This window comes from Drosophila mojavensis, unplaced genomic scaffold (assembly GCF_018153725.1).
Source record: "Drosophila mojavensis isolate 15081-1352.22 unplaced genomic scaffold, ASM1815372v1 contig_74, whole genome shotgun sequence".
Classification (NCBI taxonomy): Eukaryota; Metazoa; Arthropoda; class Insecta; order Diptera; family Drosophilidae; genus Drosophila; species Drosophila mojavensis.
The window spans coordinates 5,633,819-5,652,413 of record NW_025318899.1 but is presented as its reverse complement, the minus strand read 5'-3'; the positions used below and the strand labels follow the sequence as shown (position 1 = coordinate 5,652,413).

Genomic DNA, 18,595 nt, shown 5'->3' with positions numbered 1-18,595 from the left:
ACATTATTATTATAAAAAATGTATTTATATTTACACATATAAATAATGTTAAAATAACATTTTGCTGTTTAGCTGTGACGTCACAGTCTATGCGATAGTACAATTTTCTGTTGTTTAGGACAATTGATTATCGATAAGATTATCGACATTTGCTTGGTAATTAATTGCAAACCGATTTCACAATATGAATTCACGTTCTTCTCGTACAAAATTGAAAATTTAAACAAGTGAGTAACTTAATTCAATTGGCAATGATGACACAAAAACAGACGAATGTGCAATTAAGCAAACAGTTATCTTGGCTGCTGCGTCATGGCGCTGAAAAGGAGGGATTCACAATGCAGCCAGATGGGTACGTCTGCGTTGCAGATATTTTACAGCATCCGCGGTACGGCGCCCAGTACAGCAAAGAAAAATTGCGGGAAATCGTTGCAACGGATGCAAAGCAGCGTTATCAGTTGCGTTCAAATCCCGTAACGGGTGCAGAGGAGATACGCGCCAATCAGGGACATTCGCTTAGAACTGTGCAGGCAGAGGCCTGCATGGAGCGCATCAATAGCATCTCTCAACTGCCCGGTCCTGTGGTCCATGGCACCTACTACAAAAACTGGGAGCACATCAAGACGGAGGGCTTGAAGCGCCTGACACGCAATCACATACACTTCGCCGTGCTGAGCGGAGAAGGCAAAGCCGTGGTAAGCGGCTTTCGCAGCGATTGCCAAGTGCTCATCTACCTGGATGTGGCCAAGGTTCTAGCGGATCAGCTGGAACTGTATCGTTCCAGTAACAATGTGATACTATGTGCTGGCATTGCTGGTTGCATTTCTCCCAGTTATTTTCAGCGCGTTGTTGACAGACGAACGGGAAAGCCCCTATCTTTCTAATTCCCGATCTGGTTTCTGTCTGTTTAACTTTATATGTAGATGTCGCATTCGCTGTGCTTTGAGCTTTATTTCAAATGTGCCCCGTAAATAAAATAATGTACTAAGTTTGTGTTTTAATCAGTTGCTTTTAAAATTTGGTTTTTACAGAAATGAGCGACTTGGAGACCCGCACAAGGCCGTCCCAGGACGATTCGGTGCGCTGCAAGGTGTGCGAAGCTACCTTCAATACCCTACAGGATTGCCTGGCACATGAGCTGCTCAAGCACACAATAAAGCCGCAGAAGAAGCTGCGGAAATGCCTGGACGCAATCACAAAACTATTTGCCAGCGAACAAATCCAATGTGAACGTCGCGTGCTGAAGGCGACTCTGGCCCAGGCGCCGGCCGGACAGCATTTGCGTGCCATATTGACATTCTATGCGGGCAATTGCAGCGAACTGTCGGCTTGCTTCTCCCAAGTGCGAGACACCCTACAAAAACAGTTGCAGGGTAGAGTGAAAGTTTATCCCTTTGGCTCACTTGTAACGGGGCTGGCTTTAAAAGGTTCGTACTACCTGATCTCTACTGGCATCTTCCAGATTATGCTTATGTGTTCTTGCTCTTCAGATAGCGACATTGACTTGTTTTTGGAACAGACGGACGTTAGCTCGAACGCCATATCACATCGCCAATTGTTCAACAAGATCTACAATTTCTTGCGTCGCAGCGAATGCTTTCAGGATGTGTTCGCCATCCGGCATGCCCGTGTGCCCATCATACGCTGCAAGCACGTCTACAGCGGACTGAGTCTGGACATCAATATGTCCAGTCCGAACAGCACGTACAATTCGCGCTTTGTCGCCGAACTGCTGGGCAGGGATGTGCGAATGCGTGAACTTTTCCTATTTCTCAAATTGTGGGCCAAGAAGCTGAAGATCATCGGCAGCGGCAGCATGACCAGCTACTGTCTGATCACCCTCATCATCTTTGGCCTGCAGCAGCAGAGGCTATTGCCATCGATTAAACAGCTGCAGGCCCGATGCCCCGTCGTCGAGGTCATGGGCGTCAACTATGCCTACAGCTTCCAGCAGGTGCGTCCCATACCGGCCGGCGTAACCTCTTTGGATCTCATATCCGATTTCTTTGCGCTATACCATAAAATGAACTTTGAGAGGAAACTGTTGTCGCCCTACTTGGGCTATGCGCTGGATATCGACACAGCTTTCTCGGTGCCTGGCACATTTCCCGAATATGAGCAGCAGCTGCAGGCGATGGCAAAGGCGACGGGCGAGCAGCCGGAGCCCTTTCAGAGTCAACGCTGCGTTTGTGTGCAGGATCCCTTCGAGATGCAGCACAATGTGGGCCAGTCCATTTCCATTACGAATCTCTGTTACCTGCGCGAATGTTTGGTCTTGGCCCATCAAGCGTGTTGCGACAAGAAGCTTGTCGCAGCGCCGGCCAAACTTTATGACTATTTAATATTTGGCCTGGCCGAGCAGCTGTTGCAGAGCCAAAGGATAGAGCAGGGCCATCCTGCCAAGGTGCGAAGACAAGTGTCGACTAGGGAGCAGCAGCAGGACGCAGATAAACCCAAAATGGAGAAAACAGCCCAGATTTTGGTCGACGCAGCACCGAAGTCATCAACTCCAGCACCAAAGCCTGCAAGAGAAGCAAAGCCAACGAAAGTTCCTACAACTGCTGACATGCCAACGGAACCGCCAGCAGAACCGCCAGCAGAATCGCCAGCGGAATCGCCAGCTAAATCAAATGATAAGTCCAAAGAAAGACTGTCCTCGACAAGTTCCTTGGATAATGGACCGGTCATGTCGATGCATGTCCACATACTGAAGCCCACGAATAACGACCTGAAGAGTTTGCGGGCGGATTTGCTCAGCAAAAAGACGAATACAGAGCAAACAATATTTTTCTATTGGGCCGAGTGCTATGTGGATGCGATCAAGGATATTCTAGTCAATATATATGGCTTAACATTGAAGCAGATCGAGCCGAAAGAGGAGACCCCATCGATGGCTGCCCCTCAAACACTGCCGCAACAATATACCTGGCTGATCAATACCTCGGTGGATACTTGGAGTGCGCGAAACTTTCAACGCTCCACCAAACAATCCTTCTTTGCCCAGCAGCTGCAGCAGACCGTCGAGTTCATCAAAACGCGTCCAGCGAATGCGAATTTCGTAGTCAATCTGAACGGACGTTTCTCGGTGATCATTGGCGCCGACTACAAGGAGCTGCGGCTGGAACTGCAGCCGATGTCAAGCGATGCTCTGGGCCTGCAACGACACAGCCCATTGACCAAGTTCTTTAAGTCCCTGAAGAATATGTTGTGCAACTACAATTTCAAGGAGAAAGTCATTAGCATGCAGTATCAGCGCTGAGCGCCAAATAGGCCCAAAGGAAGTCAAAAGAAAAAATGAAGAAAAAAGGAAAAATCGAAAATAGGATCGCCAAAAATGGAAAATACCAAACCAAATAGAACAAAAACAAAATACAAAAGAGACGAGGACAAGGAGATATTTTATGATGGAGGATATTATAGCAAATATTTGGGTAGCTGTGAGCTAAAATTGAAGAGAATTGCAATTGCGGCTAATAGGCAAATTAGAAGTATAATATCAATATTATATAGCTTTAGAGGAACATCTGTAAAATGTACATAGGTGGGAAACAAATTTCTATAGACCTGATGTCCTATATATAGATATATATATCTATATAAATATATATTAATATATATATGATTATATACATATACATATACATATATATATATATATTTCGTACATATACAGTTTAAATTTTAGTTAACTGACGAATTTTTCAATCTGACAACGCTCACAATAAATTAGAAATTGCAATTCTCGACATAAAGAACTTTTTTGAGATCTTTACAAATTTCTTGTACATATATTAATTTCTCTGTTAGTTTGCCATTAGGAATAAAAGGAAAGTGTTTGGTTTTACTTTTAAGAAACATTTGGTTAACTTTTTCACTAAGATAATTATATGACTATAACAAATATGTATTTAATATAAATTTTTATAAGTATGTGTAATTGGCACGGCAGTTTGCCGTAATTAAGTAACTAAGTAATTATTTAGTATTAGACTTAAACATAACAGATGTAAACTTATGATAAACTGCTTATATTATATTTATATACAAACATACACAAAGCAGTAGAAAACTGAGCAAAAAAGGTAATGTAAGGGTAGCTTGGAACATTCATCTATTAATATGTCATCTATAATAATGTGTTCTTGCAATAGCAATATTTTTTGATAGTAAAGTCTTCCAGGCAGTCCGCCTCGCCGTTGTACTCGTTGAGACGGCTTACCGAGCCCGTCACGGACAAACTCTCGTTGTCTGGCAGCAAATCGTTGAAGCGCACTGTCGCCTCGTAGAGCGCCTTGTTCGGATTGGTGTAGAAGATGAGACGATAGATCTCTATATTGCTGGGATACATATCCATTAGGTACGCCTTGTAAGCTTCGCTCATGCTCAGCAGCGTCAGTGGCTGGCAGAGATACGCCAGGCTGCCCTGACGGAAGCTTTTCACATAATCATTAAGGTACTGCACCACATGCTCGGCCATCTGTTGCACAACCTTGGAGTTCTTGTAGACTCTCTCGTACGGCCAGCAGGTGCACCAGTGATCTTCAATGGCCACATCCTCGCAGCTGCGACTCAGCGGAACAGGCAGCAATAGGCTCTGGCACTGCGGGCAGTCCTTGGCCCCTCCCAGATCCTCCAGGCTGCCAGCTCGACCCGTCAGCGAAAGAATGTGCTTCAGTGTCAAGTGCAGGTCGTAGGGCGTGGTCAGCCGATTGTAATTGAGACGCATTGATTCCTCGAACTCTGGGTTTCCATTCCTCAGGAATTCCGGCAACCAAATGAACAGGAAGGGCAATCGCTCCTCCATGTGACCCGACCAGGTGGATCGCGTTGGTCCAAATCGCAGTCCATGATCACTGAAGAAGACGACGATACTATTCTCCATTGTGCCCTGGGCCACCAGCTGCTGCATATAGTCTCTCAGATACTCATCCATGGAGCTGGTCTGCGAGATGTCGCTGTGGCTGTGCGTGTTCGTCCAGAAGAAGCCGAAGAAGCTGTCGTTGTGGTATCGCTTGGCAAACTCCTGAGCATAGTTGTAGACATGCTCCGCCTCCGTCGCGTAGCCCACGCAATGGGGCATGCCCTTCACATTGGTGCCTTCCAGCAGCTTCTCCGCCGCAAACAAATACGGTCGCATGTAGTAGTCCACGGGGGGATGCTGGAAGCCCCTCTTCATGTAGTTGAAAGTATTGATCTCAACCGCATCTTCGCCGTAAGCAGTCACATAGCCATGTTTCTGGAACAGCTTCCAGATGAAGTCACATTTGTCCAGGCCGCTTATCTCATAAGGATTACAGTGCTTCATGACAGTCGATAGATTGTAACCCACCAAGAGTGCCATAAGGTTGGGGAACGTATTATCATCGACCTGAGGTATGGGACTCTCAGTGTGATTCGATCTGGAATTCTAGGTCAATTGATGAGCTTACCTTGTTGTAGCCCGCCATCTCGAACCAGTCGTTGTCGTAGAGGTACTGCGCTGTCTTGGGCATGGCACGTATGAGGTTCACCCTCGAGATGCTATCGATGCCAATCATCAACACGCTGGGCACCCGTTTGCCTCGATCCTTCTGCGCCCAGTGCTTGAGTCTCTGTCGCACGGCGGATCTCTCCGGTATGGTCGGATGTCCATTGATATAGACTTGAACCCCCTCCGTCCTGCACTTGACTATAACGCTCTCTGTCGTATTGGCCAGCTGTGTTCCACTCTTGAATTTCACACAAGGTGTATAGCTCACATGCATTTCATTAACACGCTCTACGCCCATGTAGCAGCAGCTCATCGAGTTGGTCGGGTCGGAGGCATTGATGTTTAGGACATAGCGCTGAGTAGTGGCATTGTAGTGTGTAGTAGTGAATGGTGGATAGGGCTTGCAAGGCTTGTAGGTGACCCGCTCGAAGTGGCACATCACCTCAGGATCGTCCGGTTCGAAATCCAGAATTTTGCAGTGGTTGGTATCAACGAGAAAGTCTTTTGGCGGATATTTCAGTAATGTGGTACACAGATATCTGATAGAGCTACTCCATTACCTTCCAAGTCTAGGTCGTTAAACGGATAATCCTCTGGGTCGATCACATCTACGGGCCTCATCAAAAAGTAACAGAATCCAAAGATCATCAACAGGCAGAGCAGCTGATTCCGGCGCAGCACAATTTTGCGAAAACACCATAAGAGCGACGGCGCTGTCATACATATAAATCCTTTCATTCTCTTCATATTGTCCGCGTACTCTAACTGTGACTTCTGGACAATGCCAATTTCTTTTTTTTTTTTTATATTTGTATTTGTTTACGTTATATATTTATGATATAATCAAATTTTGATTTTTATTAAACTTTCGATTTTGTTGTCTTCTCTACTACGATTGAAACATTTTTGTGAAGTACTGCAATTTCGATAAGGTATGCGATATGGATATACTTTATTGCAATGAACTTAAACCTAGATATCGGTCCGTTCATATACCTCTCTGTTCTCTCATCCGTATGTCCGTTCGATCCGTTCATCCGAAATAAGAAAGTCTATCTAGAAGAAAAGATAATCAGTAAATAAATAATTACAGGCTAAGCACAGTTATGATCTGTGGTAGCTCTTAGTCGAGCTACTCCTCTATTTCTCTCCTTGTTGTTTTGCCATTAGGAATACAAGAAATTGTTTGGTTGTTATTTTAAGAAAAATCTATTTTCATTGTTCTCACTAATTAGACAATTCTATGAATGTAACAAATATGTATTCAATATAACTATTTATAAACATGTGTATTTGATACAGCAAACTTAAGTATTATATATAATTAGACTCAAGTATAATCGATGTAAAATTTATAATAATTGAAAACTTGGCAAAGGTTTGAATTTTATTTTACAATATATAAATTGGGAAATGTTTATAGAGTTTAGATATATACACATATAGTATATATATATATATATAAGAGTATTAGAAGAGTGAGCAAAAAGGGTAATGCAAGGGTAGTTTCATACAGTTTAGAGTTAAGACATTTAGCATTTAATAATAAAGTGCCACAACTATTCAGACTACCCTCACCTCTAATTATGTACACGGTATTTATATGTATGTATATATTTATATTTATAAGTATATATGTTTGTAAGTAAGTAAGTATTATCACGTTGCTGCTCTGGAAATGGTCCGAGTCTTTATACTTTCTACAGAGAGAGAGGACGCTACTACGCTAAGCCCTTAATAACTACATATAACGGCACTTGGGGGCTTAAGCCTAAACAATCATAATATCTATAATATCGGAGGTCATCATCAACCTCCTTTGCGCTTGCAATAGCAATACTTTTTGATGGAAAAGTCGTTCATGCAGTCCGCCTCGCCGCTGTACATGTTCAGACGACTCACCGAGCCCGTCACTAGCATATTCTCGGCCTCTGGCAGCTGCTTGTTGTAGCGCACTGTTGCCTCGTAGAGCGCCTTGTTGGGCGCGGTATAGAAGATGAGCCAATAGATCTCTATATGGCTGGGATCGTTGTCATTCGGATGCGCCTTATAGGCGGCGCTCATGCTCTGCAGCGACAGCGGCTGGCAGAGATGCGCCAGGCTTCCGTTGCGGAAGCTGCTCACATAGTCGTTCAGGTGCCGCACCACACGCTTCGCCAGCTGGCGGACAATCTTGGAGTTCTTGTAGACACTGTCGTAGGCCCAGCAGGTGCACCAGTGGTCTTCAATGGCCACATCCTCGCAGCTGCGACTCAGCGGAACAGGCAGCAATAGGCTCTGGCAATGCGGGCAGTCCTTGGCCCCTCCCAGATCCTCCAGGCTGCCTGCTCGACCCGTCAGCGAAAGAATGTGCTTCAGTGTCAAGTGCAGGTCGTAGGGCGTGGTCAGACGATTCCGGTTTATATTCAATGCATCCACAAACTCCGGATGTGCTTTTCTCACGAATTCCGGCAACCAAATGAACAGGAAGGGCAATCGCTCCTCCAAATGCCCCGACCCGGTGGAACGCGTTGGTCCAAATCGCAGTCCGTGATCACTGAAGAAGACGACGATACTATTCTCCATTGTGCCCTGGGCCACCAGCCGCTGCATATAACCTCTCAGGTACTCATCCATAGAGCTGGTCTGCGAGATGTCGCTGTGGCTGTGCGTGTTCGTCCAGAAGAAGCCGAAGAAGCTGTCGTTGTGATATCGTCTGGCAAACTCCTGGGCGTAGTTGTAGACGTGCTCCGCCTCCGTCGCGTAGCCCACGCAATGGGGCATGCCGAGCACACTGTTGCCACCTAGCAGCTTCTCCGCCGCATACAAATACGGTCGCATATAGTAGTCCACGGGGGGCTGTTGGAAACCCTTCTTCAGATAATTGAAGGTATTGATCTTGATTGCATCCTCGCCATAGGCCGTCACAAAGCCATGTTTTTGGAACAGCTTCCAGATGAAGTCACATTTGTCCAGGCCGCTTATTGTGTAGGGATTACAGCGCTTCATGGCAGTCGATAGATTATAGCCCAGCATGAGTGCCATAATATTAGGAAAAGTATTGTCATCAATCTATGACGGAGGAAGACTTTAGATGTAATTCGATCTGGGTCAACTGATGATCTTACCTTGTTGTAGCCCGCCAGCTCGAACCAGTCGTTGTCGTAGAGGTACTGCGCTGTCTTGGGCATGGCACGTATGAGGTTCACCCTCGAGATGCTATCGATGCCAATCATCAACACGCTGGGCACCCGTTTGCCTCGATCCTTCTGCGCCCAGTGCTTGAGTCTCTGTCGCACGGCGGATCTCTCCGGTATGGTCGGATGTCCATTGATATAGACTTGATCCCGTTCCACCTTGCACTTGACAATAATGCTGTCTGTCGTATTGTCTAGTTGTGCGCCACTCTTAAATTTCCCGCAAGGCGTGTAGCTCACATCCATTTCGTTAACACGCTCCACGCCCATGTAGCAGCAGCTCAGTTTGCTGCGCTTCTTCGAGTTGGTCAGGGCGGAGGCATCGATGTTCAGGACATAGCGCTGAGTAGTTGCATTGTAGTGGATGGTGGTGAGTGGAGGATGGGACTTACAAGGCTTGTAGGCGACCCGCTTGAAGTGGCGCATCACCTCACGCTTGTACGGATCCAGATCCACAATCCGGCAGTGGTTGCTATAGACGAGATAACCTTTTGGCAAGAGGGTTGACGGATCAATCAGCTGATTAGTAGTGAGCTCCTCGAATTGGTTAAGCTGTTGCGTTGTGGTTGCGTTCAAATTGATAGCTGATTTCGTGTGGTTGTGTGGGTGGACGGACAAAAGGCGAAGCAAATCATGCAGGGAACACAAAAAGCGAATGCCAACAGAATGCGTAAACGAACAACAAAACAAACAAAGACAGAAAACATACAAATATAGGCAGATAATAAATAGTCGGGGCTGCTCAAATACCTTCCATGTCCAGGACATTCGACTGATGATGCACCTGAATGTTGTCCAGATCTAAAACATCTGCGGGTCCAATCAGAAAGTAGGAGAAGACAAACATCAAGAACAGCCCGAGCACCAGCTTCCGTCGCAGCACAATTTGCCGAAAATACCAGAGAAGCGTCGGTGCTTGTCCTGGCTTAAAGCCAATGCCCATCAAGGCCGGCTCCTGGGCATCCTGGCAGCCATCCTTGACCTCCACATCGTCCGTGTAGTCCAGCAACGGCCTCTTGTCAGCCATTCCCATATTTAATTGAAATCAAATTGATGCTGCTTCATGTTGGGTTAACTTTTGTCTGTAAGAACGCAAAGCAATGAAAGCTATGAAAGAGACATTGTAGAGCAATGGGAACGACTGCGCACTACCCTGTAGAAATAAGTTACATTGATGTATATCTTATAAAGTCTAGCTGTAGAGTGCTTCAACAGATGAAAGAGTAGAGAATAAGTAGTATATGCTTTTAAGTTGGATTTATTCTATTTCAGAATATTCGGCTCATGACATAAATACATAAACATGTTATACGTGCTTCTCCTGCATTTACGTGCTACTCCTGCTTTGTCTGCTCAGCTTGCAAATAGATGTTAGAGAAGAAAGTATACATGTAAGAGCTTTACAGTTGGGTGTTATTCAACACTCAATTTACAAGGTGAAATAGACTGAAATAACTATCGCTGCTACATACATACATACATACAAACACATATCTATTCTAACTTCAACAGCTCTGAATACAAGAAAATAAAAGAGACGAAAACACATGTGAAAGAACTCCTCAATCGGATATTATCAACTCAGCAATTTGTTTGCGAACAGATGTAAGAGAAGAAAAGAACATGATAGCTGCTCTACAGTCGGCTCTTATCGACTGCATGATACTCTGCTTAAACAGTAATAATAATACTAGTTATTATAACACTTTACTCTGTAAATGACTTTCTAAATATAGATTTGCTATAAGTTTATTCAATTTTATGTGAATAAATGTTAAAGCTGAATAAGAAACATGAAAGATAAAAAAAATTGTGAGATTGGCTATTAGCAGTCACCTATTCTGTTTACAGTTATATAATATAAATATATATGTATTTAAGTATATGTATATCTATTTAAGTATTATGTCAGCGTATTAGAAAAAAGAATACAAACAAAATTGAATACTACCAACAGGTAGTGACGACTGCTATGACATATAAATGCCATATATAGCCCATATACCCCCGGCTTTCTGTAAGCGCTGTATAAAACAGTTAATTGAACGAGCTAAACAAAAAATCAAAATTAAGAAAACAAAGAAAAAATCATTGCGTGTTTTATGATATGAATAAATGTTTGTATATATATGTATATAGTATATAAGCATATATTATATACCTATGCTTGCTTTGCGGCAAATTAAAAAGTGATTTAATATTTCAAGGTACAGTAAAAATTAAGAGAAAAATATAAAAACCATAATGAATTATGCAAAATGGTAATTAGCCACAAATTACCTTTATATATACACATGGGAAATCATCAAATTATTGAGACATGAAATATACATATAGACAATTTCTGATTGACTAACAAGTGCTCTGTAATTCTCAGTAATCAGTGTTCACTTATTGACAACTACTTTAGTCTTGAATTTCAAACAGTTGTTCGAATTCCCACTTAGTCATAATTTAATGGAACTCAGATTTGTGTGTAAATTGTGGTGATAACTTGCTATGTGTTTTTTATGCATATGTATACATATATGTGTATGTACAACTGAATATTAAAAGCAACAACCTTATCACCAAAATAGCGGCGGATGCAATTTATCGTTTTTATTTAAGAAGTCGTTCTGAAATTTAAGATAAAAGCAAATAGGTTTGTGGTTTCCATTCCATTAAAATTCTCTTTCTTTGTATATTGTTTTTTGATTTTTTTTTGGAAATATACATTAGGAATGTATTTTAAATAATAGAAAATGTTTATAGAAGGTGGAAAAGAAATAATAATAAAAAAATTGGTTGTCTAAAGTATATTTGTTGTCTAATAAAATAAATATTTATTTTTATACGACAATTTTTTTAATTAAAATAGAATTGAAATGGAAATAAATTAATATTAAATATATGTGTAATAAAAATAATAACAAAAATTTTAGATAAAATAAAAATGTAAAAAAAAAATATTTATAGTTATATTTCTACTTTTTAATTAGTAGTAATATTTAGTACAAACAAAATATTATAATAATAATAATAAAATAAAAATAATAATAAAATAATAAAATATTATTTAAAAATTTGCATAACATTTAATATTTACATTTCCACCCGTCACGTCAGTGATTACTGCATTTATAGCTATTTGCTTATAATAGTAAACAATGTCATAAATAAATTAGCATGCTTAACTCAGCAGTTAGTTAGGGCCATTCTGTTCTGGTGGAAGTTCAACACATAATATATGTACGTAAATATATATTTCTTTTATATAGTTTTTTTTATTTGTATATCATTTATTTCGCATATTTGTTTTGGCTTGCAAATGCTGCAGCTGCTTTGTGGGTCGTCTATGTTTAGAATGGGGCACTGCACTGCACTAAATGTCTGTCTGTCTGTCTGTCAGAGTGTCTCTCTGTCCGCTCACGTATTCACTGCCAAGAACGAATTGTAATTTGCATTGCATAAATATTAGCCAGTTCGATCATTTTATGGCTTATTTAGAATGATCACCATAATGAGAAGTGGCACAAGTAAGTATACATATATTAATATATAATACTTCATATGTATTTTTTATCTAAATTGTCATCATCAACATCATCTCACGCTCTGCACTTCGTTTCACTAATTTCGAAAATTGAAATTGTAATTGAAATTGACATAAATTGAAATCAGAAATTTAATGCGCGTCTCTTGGCGCTGCGTACCGTACCGCTTCGACCGATCCGAAACAATATACAAAACACAACTACAAAATAACAGCAAAAATATTCAGATACAAAGCGAGACTGTTTAGCTGCAATTCCCGACGAAAGCGAATGCGGGCTGCTCGTGTGTCTGTCTAGCCAGCAACACGAATTTACGAACCGCCTCGGCGCTGTGACTATCTTTCCATTGAATTTTTGTTTAGTTTCTGCTGCACGCTCGTCCCAGGCTGAATCGTTGTATATGCCTAGGTTTAATTCATGTCTCGGTATCATTGGATTATCACACAACAATATTGCGAGTTTGGTTTGATATACCCTATGATTGTAGATCGAAACTCATATTCTTGGATTATTTGCTATTCATTATTAGGACAAAATATTTGGTGTTTATTTTTTTAAATTATACATATTTAAGTTTTTTATTTCCTATTGTGATTTATAATTCAGATTTAGCTTCAATCATATACCTATTTGTATCTCTGTACATAATAAATACTAAATTTGTAGTCTTTATTTTAGTTCATTTTGTTATGGTTTTTAGTTAGTTTTTTTATTTTTTTTTATTATTATTTGTTTGAATAAACTCAGTCATAAACAAACTAAAAAATATATATATTTTTAGAGCTCATTAACAAAAATGTTATGAATCTCAGCGTAGCTCAAACACCTTGAGCATTTGTATTCTTAATGGGGGTTTCTTTTTCGTTCTCTCTGTCTCCCTCCCACTCATTCATGTAGCAACAATGATTGATTATCTAATATGCTCGATTGCTGGTTTTAGCATCACGATTTTCTATGACACAATAGTTTCTGCTGCTTGCCCATCGAAAGAGATATTAAAATGTAATTGAAGATAGAAAAAAATATAAATAATGATGAACTTCCAGCAGAGTTATGTTTGTATGAATATATACACACTCATACAAAGTATATATACATCTTTGCATAAATAATTCCCACGAAAGCATCAAATAATTGTAGCTAGTCAGCAGTGTTGTATTACACTGGACAACAACAGTTTGGTTACTTGGGTAATTCGATATGATTCCGATATCAATTTTGGTTATTATTTGTATTGCATTTTGTTTAGGTTAAAGCCATAAAGTATGAATTTGTTTATTGTTTAATTGACTGTGCATTTATAGGAGAATCGCTGATCAAAATAATAATCCAAGCTGACTACAGTTCGATGGTCTTAAAATCAAATTTTTGTGATAGATAGTTGACGTAGAAGTAGATTTTTGAGATATTGATAATTCTGTTAGACCTAGGGCGAGACTTCGAGAAAGAGAATCAACAAGAAGATTTACAGCAGATCTATAAAAGAATTTGCTGCAGAGGTGGATCTATATAGAGATTCGGAGGTGTTCCTGAATGTAAATTGTACATTAAATAAATATACAGTCAGAGTCTAGAGATACATTTTTTCTATAGATCTGCCTCTGTTCTGGTGACTTACGAGATTTATTTGGAGACGCCTTAAAAAAAAAATATATTTTTTTTTTATTTTTTCATAGATTGGAGTTATTGCTAGACATAGAGAGCAAGCACGTCATAAATAAATATGGAGGTGGAACCAAAGCTAGAGGTAGAAAAGCCCACTGGACATTTTTTCGAATTGTATTTGGTTGGTAGGCAATTTTAATTACTATTGTCAAACGTATGTTGTTTCAATTTCCACTCGCTTGCATGCCGATTGTATCATTATTGTGCGCCACATTTTCTAATGCAGTTTGGTTGTTGTTGAAAACTAATTAAAATACTATTGTAAAATAACTGTAAAAACTCGCACAAACTTTTTGTTATAATTATCCATAAAATGAACTCAACTCAACTGTTTACACAAACTGTATAAATAGATAAGGTCAATTGTTTATTGTATATTGCATTCTAATTTTTTTTTGTGGTTCAACTACAAGAAACAGGCGGCAAATGAGTCATGAATGCAGCTTGTTAAATGGAGCACGTACTATGGCTGTGTATGTATATGTGCACCTATATATGTGTAGGTATGTCGAGGACATAGTGACGTAGTAAAACACCCATACACACTCGCACACTTGTTCAGTTGCTATTGAAGCGTATTCAGTTGCAGCGTCAGCGTAAAAACTACAAAACATTGCTGTGACACAATAGATACTAACAAGCTGCGCGTACTCGAGTACACACACACACACATACACATCAACACGCAGATACACCACCCACTCAGACGCACACAAGTGTAGAGAACTTTTTCGCAACAATTTTCTTTTCTTTTCATTTTTGTTATGTTTGTTTTGTTTTTGGTTTGTTCAATGTCTGTTTAACTATTGCACTCACGTGTTTGCATTTGCTTTTCTGCAGCCCTTTATTGATTGCAACAATATGTTGTAATATAATATGCAAGTCTCTTGTTTTAATTACACTGCACACGCACACACACAAGCACAGAGACGCGCGCAAACGTACGCGACGCTCGCATGTCCTGCTGCAGCGGCCTGCAAACAGTTAATAACAAAATTCAAAATATTTTTGCAAGCTGGCGCCAGCGAGGCTGAGGCGTTCGCTTGTGAATGTGAGAGTGTGAGAGCTTTCACAAATTCACAACAGTCAGCGGGACAGAGCGACAGAGAGCGTGAGAGAGAGAGAGAAAAAGTGAGGCTGCAATTTGTGCGCGTCGCCTAAAAGCATGCAATGTTTATTTGCTTGTCGCCTTCGTTTGCGGCGACTGCGCAGTCAGCGCCGACGCTGTCTGCGTGTCGCTCTCTCTCTTTGCTTCTCTCTTCGGCCAATCAGCGCACACCACCTGTTGCATGCCCTTCGAGTATTTATTAGCGACGCGCCTCTCACTGTGCGAGGCCTGAGCTGTGCAGGAGTATGTGTGTGTATGTGTGTGTGTTTGTGTATGTGTGATATTTGCGGCACGTGCTGAAAACAAAAACAAAGCTTACGTTTGTCGCTGAGCAGTCAATGAATGCCTGGACAAATTTATAGCATACAATTCGGCGCACGTTAAAAATGAAAATAATTTGATTAACAGTTCTTATTAATATTTCATTAAAATTCTTGTTATTGTACTATAAATAGTTCGTTTCACTATAGCTTTTTCTGAGCTGATTGCGACAATAACAATATCTGATCATTGGATCTCTGCCCAGGCAACCTATGTAGCCCCTATAGGAATTGATTCGACTCACAGAGCCAGTCAAACGTATTTTGTTGTGCTTCGGCTGAAGCTTGTCATAGCGCAATGTTGCCTCGTACTTTGCATAATTCGGTAATGTTGTTAGGGTGAGCATATAGATTCGCACGTGTCTCGGATCGAATGCATTGGCGTCTGCCCTGTAGGCATGTTGAATCTGATTCAGCTGGAGAGGCTCACATCGATTTAAATAGCTGCCGTTGGCCAAGAGGCTATTAATGTGTTCGACTGTATGCTGGGCTAGTCTGGTCAGAATTTTGTCCGTCGTTCGCTTGAACGTTCTGCACGTGCACCAGTGATCCTCAATGGAAACATCCGCGCAGCTGCGATTCAGCGGAATAGGCTTAAATAGGCTCTGGCACTGCGGGCAGTCCTTGGCTCCACCCAGATCCTCCTGGCTGCCAACTCGACCCGTCAGCGAAAGTATGTGCTTCAGTGTCAAGTGCAGGTCATAGGGCGTGGTCAGGCGTTTGCGATTCACACGCAGCGCGTCCACAAATTCTGGGTACGCCTGTCTCATAAATTCCGGCAGCCAGATGAACAGGAACGGCAATCGCTCCTCGAAATACCCGGACCAACTATCTCGGGTCGGTCCGAAACGTAAGCCATGATCACTGAAGAAGATAACAATACTATTCTCCAGGATGCCTTGTGCCACCAGACCCTGCATATATTCTTTCAGATACTCATCCATGGACCTGGTCTGTGAAATGGTGTCATGGCTGTGCGTGCTCGTCCAGAAGAAGCCGAAGAAGCTGTTGTTAAGGTAACGATTTGCAAACTCCTGGGCATACCTATAAACAGTTATTGCCTCCAACTCAAAGCCCACGCAATCAGGCAGATAATCATGTATAAATCCACCAAGCTGCTTCTCTGCCACAAACAAATACGGACGCAAGTAATGGTCGACGGGTGGCTGCTGGAAGCCCCTCTTCATGTAGTTGAAAGTATTGATCTGAACCGCATCTTCGCCGTAGGCCGTCACATAGCCATGTTTCTGGAACAGCTTCCAGATGAAGTCACATTGGTCCAGGCCGTTTATCTCATAGGGATTACAGTGCTTCAAGACAGTCGATAGATTGTAACCCACCAAGAGTGCCATAAGGTTGGGAAAAGTATTGTCTTCGATCTGTGTCGGAGTCAGACTTTAGCTATGATCCGATCGGGGCCATCAATCGAGCTTACCTTATTGTAGCCTGCCAGCTCGAACCAGTCGTTGTCGTACAGATATTGAGTTGTCTTGGGCATGGCGCGAATGAGATTTAGTCTCGAGGTGCTATCGATGCCTATCATTAGGACGCTGGGCACACGCTTGCCTCGATCCTTCTGCGCCCAATGCTCCAGTCGCTGTCGCACGTCGTATCGCTCAGGTATGGTGGGATGCCCGTTGATATAGATTCGCTCATGGTCAGTCTGACAGCTGACAATGATGCTGTCCGTAGTATTAGATAGTTCAGTTCTGCTAGTGAATGGCTGACATTCCGTTAACTCAATGTAATCGTCACTGATACGCTCCACGCCATTGTAGCAGCAGCCGAATGAGTGCTTCACGTTGTATTTGGGAAAGGCAATAGGATCGACGCTCAGAAGGTAGCGTTGAATGCTGCTATCGTAATGCACTTGGGTGAGTGGGGGATATGGCTTACAGGGCTGGAGCACTGTATCGTTGAAAAGCATCATTATCTCGTATTTGTATGGATCGCGATCTACAATCTTGCAGTAATCGGAGTATACGAGGTAACCTATTGGTAATGAAATAGAGGTATGAACCATAATCAATTATCGGATAACCATCCATGGGGGACTCTAACAAACCTTGCCGTTCCTCTTTAACTATCGATTCAATTACTTCTTTTGCATATTTATAGTTTGGCTCATTAAGTCCAACTAGGCAATAGCATAGGAGATATAATATCGGAATCAATAAAGTGACTAAAATGTAAACGTTTTTCCGTTGCCACAGTGTCTTACGAAAGAACCAGATAAGTATTGACTTGTATGAAATCGATTGTTGTGAAGATGGTTTCGTCGATCCCTTGCAGGACTCAATTAGCGGTTGACTCTCCATTTGCCTTATGTCGCTGAACCTTTAAGATAAACTTTGTAAGCCCCATTTACAATTCGCTTTGCCAAGAATATATATATATATAAAAAAAAATATGTGGTATTTGGTTTTGATTTAAAACTTTGTAAAATAAGTCAAATTTGAAGTTTAACAAAAATGGAACTCATTTAAAAGTTCTCCGATTTGGCTGTGAAAATAGTAGTAGAAGAGCGTGAATAGAAGTAGTGTTAGTTACGACTAGAAATGACAGTACAGATAGGAGCCAATATAGTAGTAGGCAGAAAGAAAAAAGTAGTAAACATAGAGGTAAACATAGGAGTAGAAGTTGAAGAGTTAGAATAAGAATGGGAGTACGAGTAAGAGTTCGTCTAAAAATTGGACTGACTGTATGATAAAGAAAAGGAGTAGATTTTGGTATAATTGGTGAAGAAATAAGGTTGTTGGGAACAGCATTAGAAGTGGAAATAGGAGCAGATATAGATAGGCTAGGACAAGGAAAGACTATTATATATAACAATAGGAATAATTGAAGTACAAAATTATTGGAAGTAAGAAATTAGTAATCGTATAAGTAAAAGAATGCAAAGAAAATATAAAATAGTAGAATGTAGGAGTAAAAGTAGGAGGTACAACCGAAAAAGTAGTAGAATAGTATTAGAATGAAGAAGCAATAAAAATGAAGTAGTGACCAAATTTTCTGTCGATTCTAAACTAAATCTGCTATGCGAATGTAGGCAAATAAAACGAATAAACAATTTTATAATTTTTTGATATTTTTATTTTAAAAATAAGTTTTCTTTTATTTGTATTATCATTAAATTCATGCATTTTGTATTGTCTTAATTGGTTTTAGATGTCTTGTGATGCGTTTTGACTTGATGGAACTGCGGGCAGCCGCGTATTACGACGCCCACTCGACATGCATGGATAGAGTCCATAGAGTTACAGTGAATAGAGAAGCTTTTCGATATTATAGTCATTTATCATGTACATCAAGCAATTTGT

General features: G+C 41.1%; 4 protein-coding genes across 7 annotated transcripts; 1 reads left to right on the top strand and 3 right to left on the bottom strand.

Annotated features, from left to right (window-relative positions):
• Window positions 1-131: 131 nt before the first annotated feature.
• On the top strand, window positions 132-3,855 carry LOC6581512. 2 transcript variants are annotated; one of them, XM_015161883.3, is made up of 3 exons: window positions 132-227; window positions 1,032-1,427; window positions 1,491-3,855. In XM_015161883.3, the coding sequence occupies exons 2-3, from the start codon at window positions 1,034-1,036 to the stop codon at window positions 3,257-3,259; spliced, it is 2,163 nt and encodes a 720-aa protein (XP_015017369.1). In that variant the 5' UTR covers window positions 132-227; window positions 1,032-1,033; the 3' UTR covers window positions 3,260-3,855. The 2 variants fall into 2 exon arrangements, with proteins under 2 accessions (XP_015017369.1, XP_015017368.1); XM_015161882.3 differs by having other exon boundaries at window positions 185-352.
• A 157-nt stretch (window positions 3,856-4,012) lies between these two features.
• Window positions 4,013-6,402, bottom strand: LOC6581511. Its single transcript, XM_002007203.4, has 3 exons — window positions 6,031-6,402; window positions 5,430-5,971; window positions 4,013-5,368 (listed from the first exon to the last, which is right to left on the bottom strand). Exons 1-3 carry the CDS (start codon window positions 6,215-6,217, stop codon window positions 4,127-4,129), a joined length of 1,971 nt encoding a protein of 656 aa, XP_002007239.1. The 5' UTR covers window positions 6,218-6,402; the 3' UTR covers window positions 4,013-4,126.
• A 678-nt stretch (window positions 6,403-7,080) lies between these two features.
• On the bottom strand, window positions 7,081-14,833 carry LOC6581510. 3 transcript variants are annotated; one of them, XM_015161879.3, is made up of 4 exons: window positions 14,664-14,833; window positions 9,397-9,728; window positions 8,578-9,230; window positions 7,081-8,521 (listed from the first exon to the last, which is right to left on the bottom strand). In XM_015161879.3, the coding sequence occupies exons 2-4, from the start codon at window positions 9,677-9,679 to the stop codon at window positions 7,280-7,282; spliced, it is 2,178 nt and encodes a 725-aa protein (XP_015017365.1). In that variant the 5' UTR covers window positions 9,680-9,728; window positions 14,664-14,833; the 3' UTR covers window positions 7,081-7,279. The 3 variants fall into 3 exon arrangements, with proteins under 3 accessions (XP_015017365.1, XP_002007238.2, XP_015017367.1); XM_002007202.4 differs by having other exon boundaries at window positions 8,578-9,134; XM_015161881.3 differs by lacking the exon at window positions 14,664-14,833 and adding an exon at window positions 11,735-11,753.
• Window positions 14,834-15,356: 523 nt separating this feature from the next.
• LOC6581509 lies at window positions 15,357-17,726 on the bottom strand. Its single transcript, XM_002007201.4, has 3 exons — window positions 17,341-17,726; window positions 16,711-17,267; window positions 15,357-16,654 (listed from the first exon to the last, which is right to left on the bottom strand). The coding sequence occupies exons 1-3, from the start codon at window positions 17,591-17,593 to the stop codon at window positions 15,401-15,403; spliced, it is 2,064 nt and encodes a 687-aa protein (XP_002007237.2). The 5' UTR covers window positions 17,594-17,726; the 3' UTR covers window positions 15,357-15,400.
• Between the last annotated feature and the right edge of the window lie 869 nt (window positions 17,727-18,595).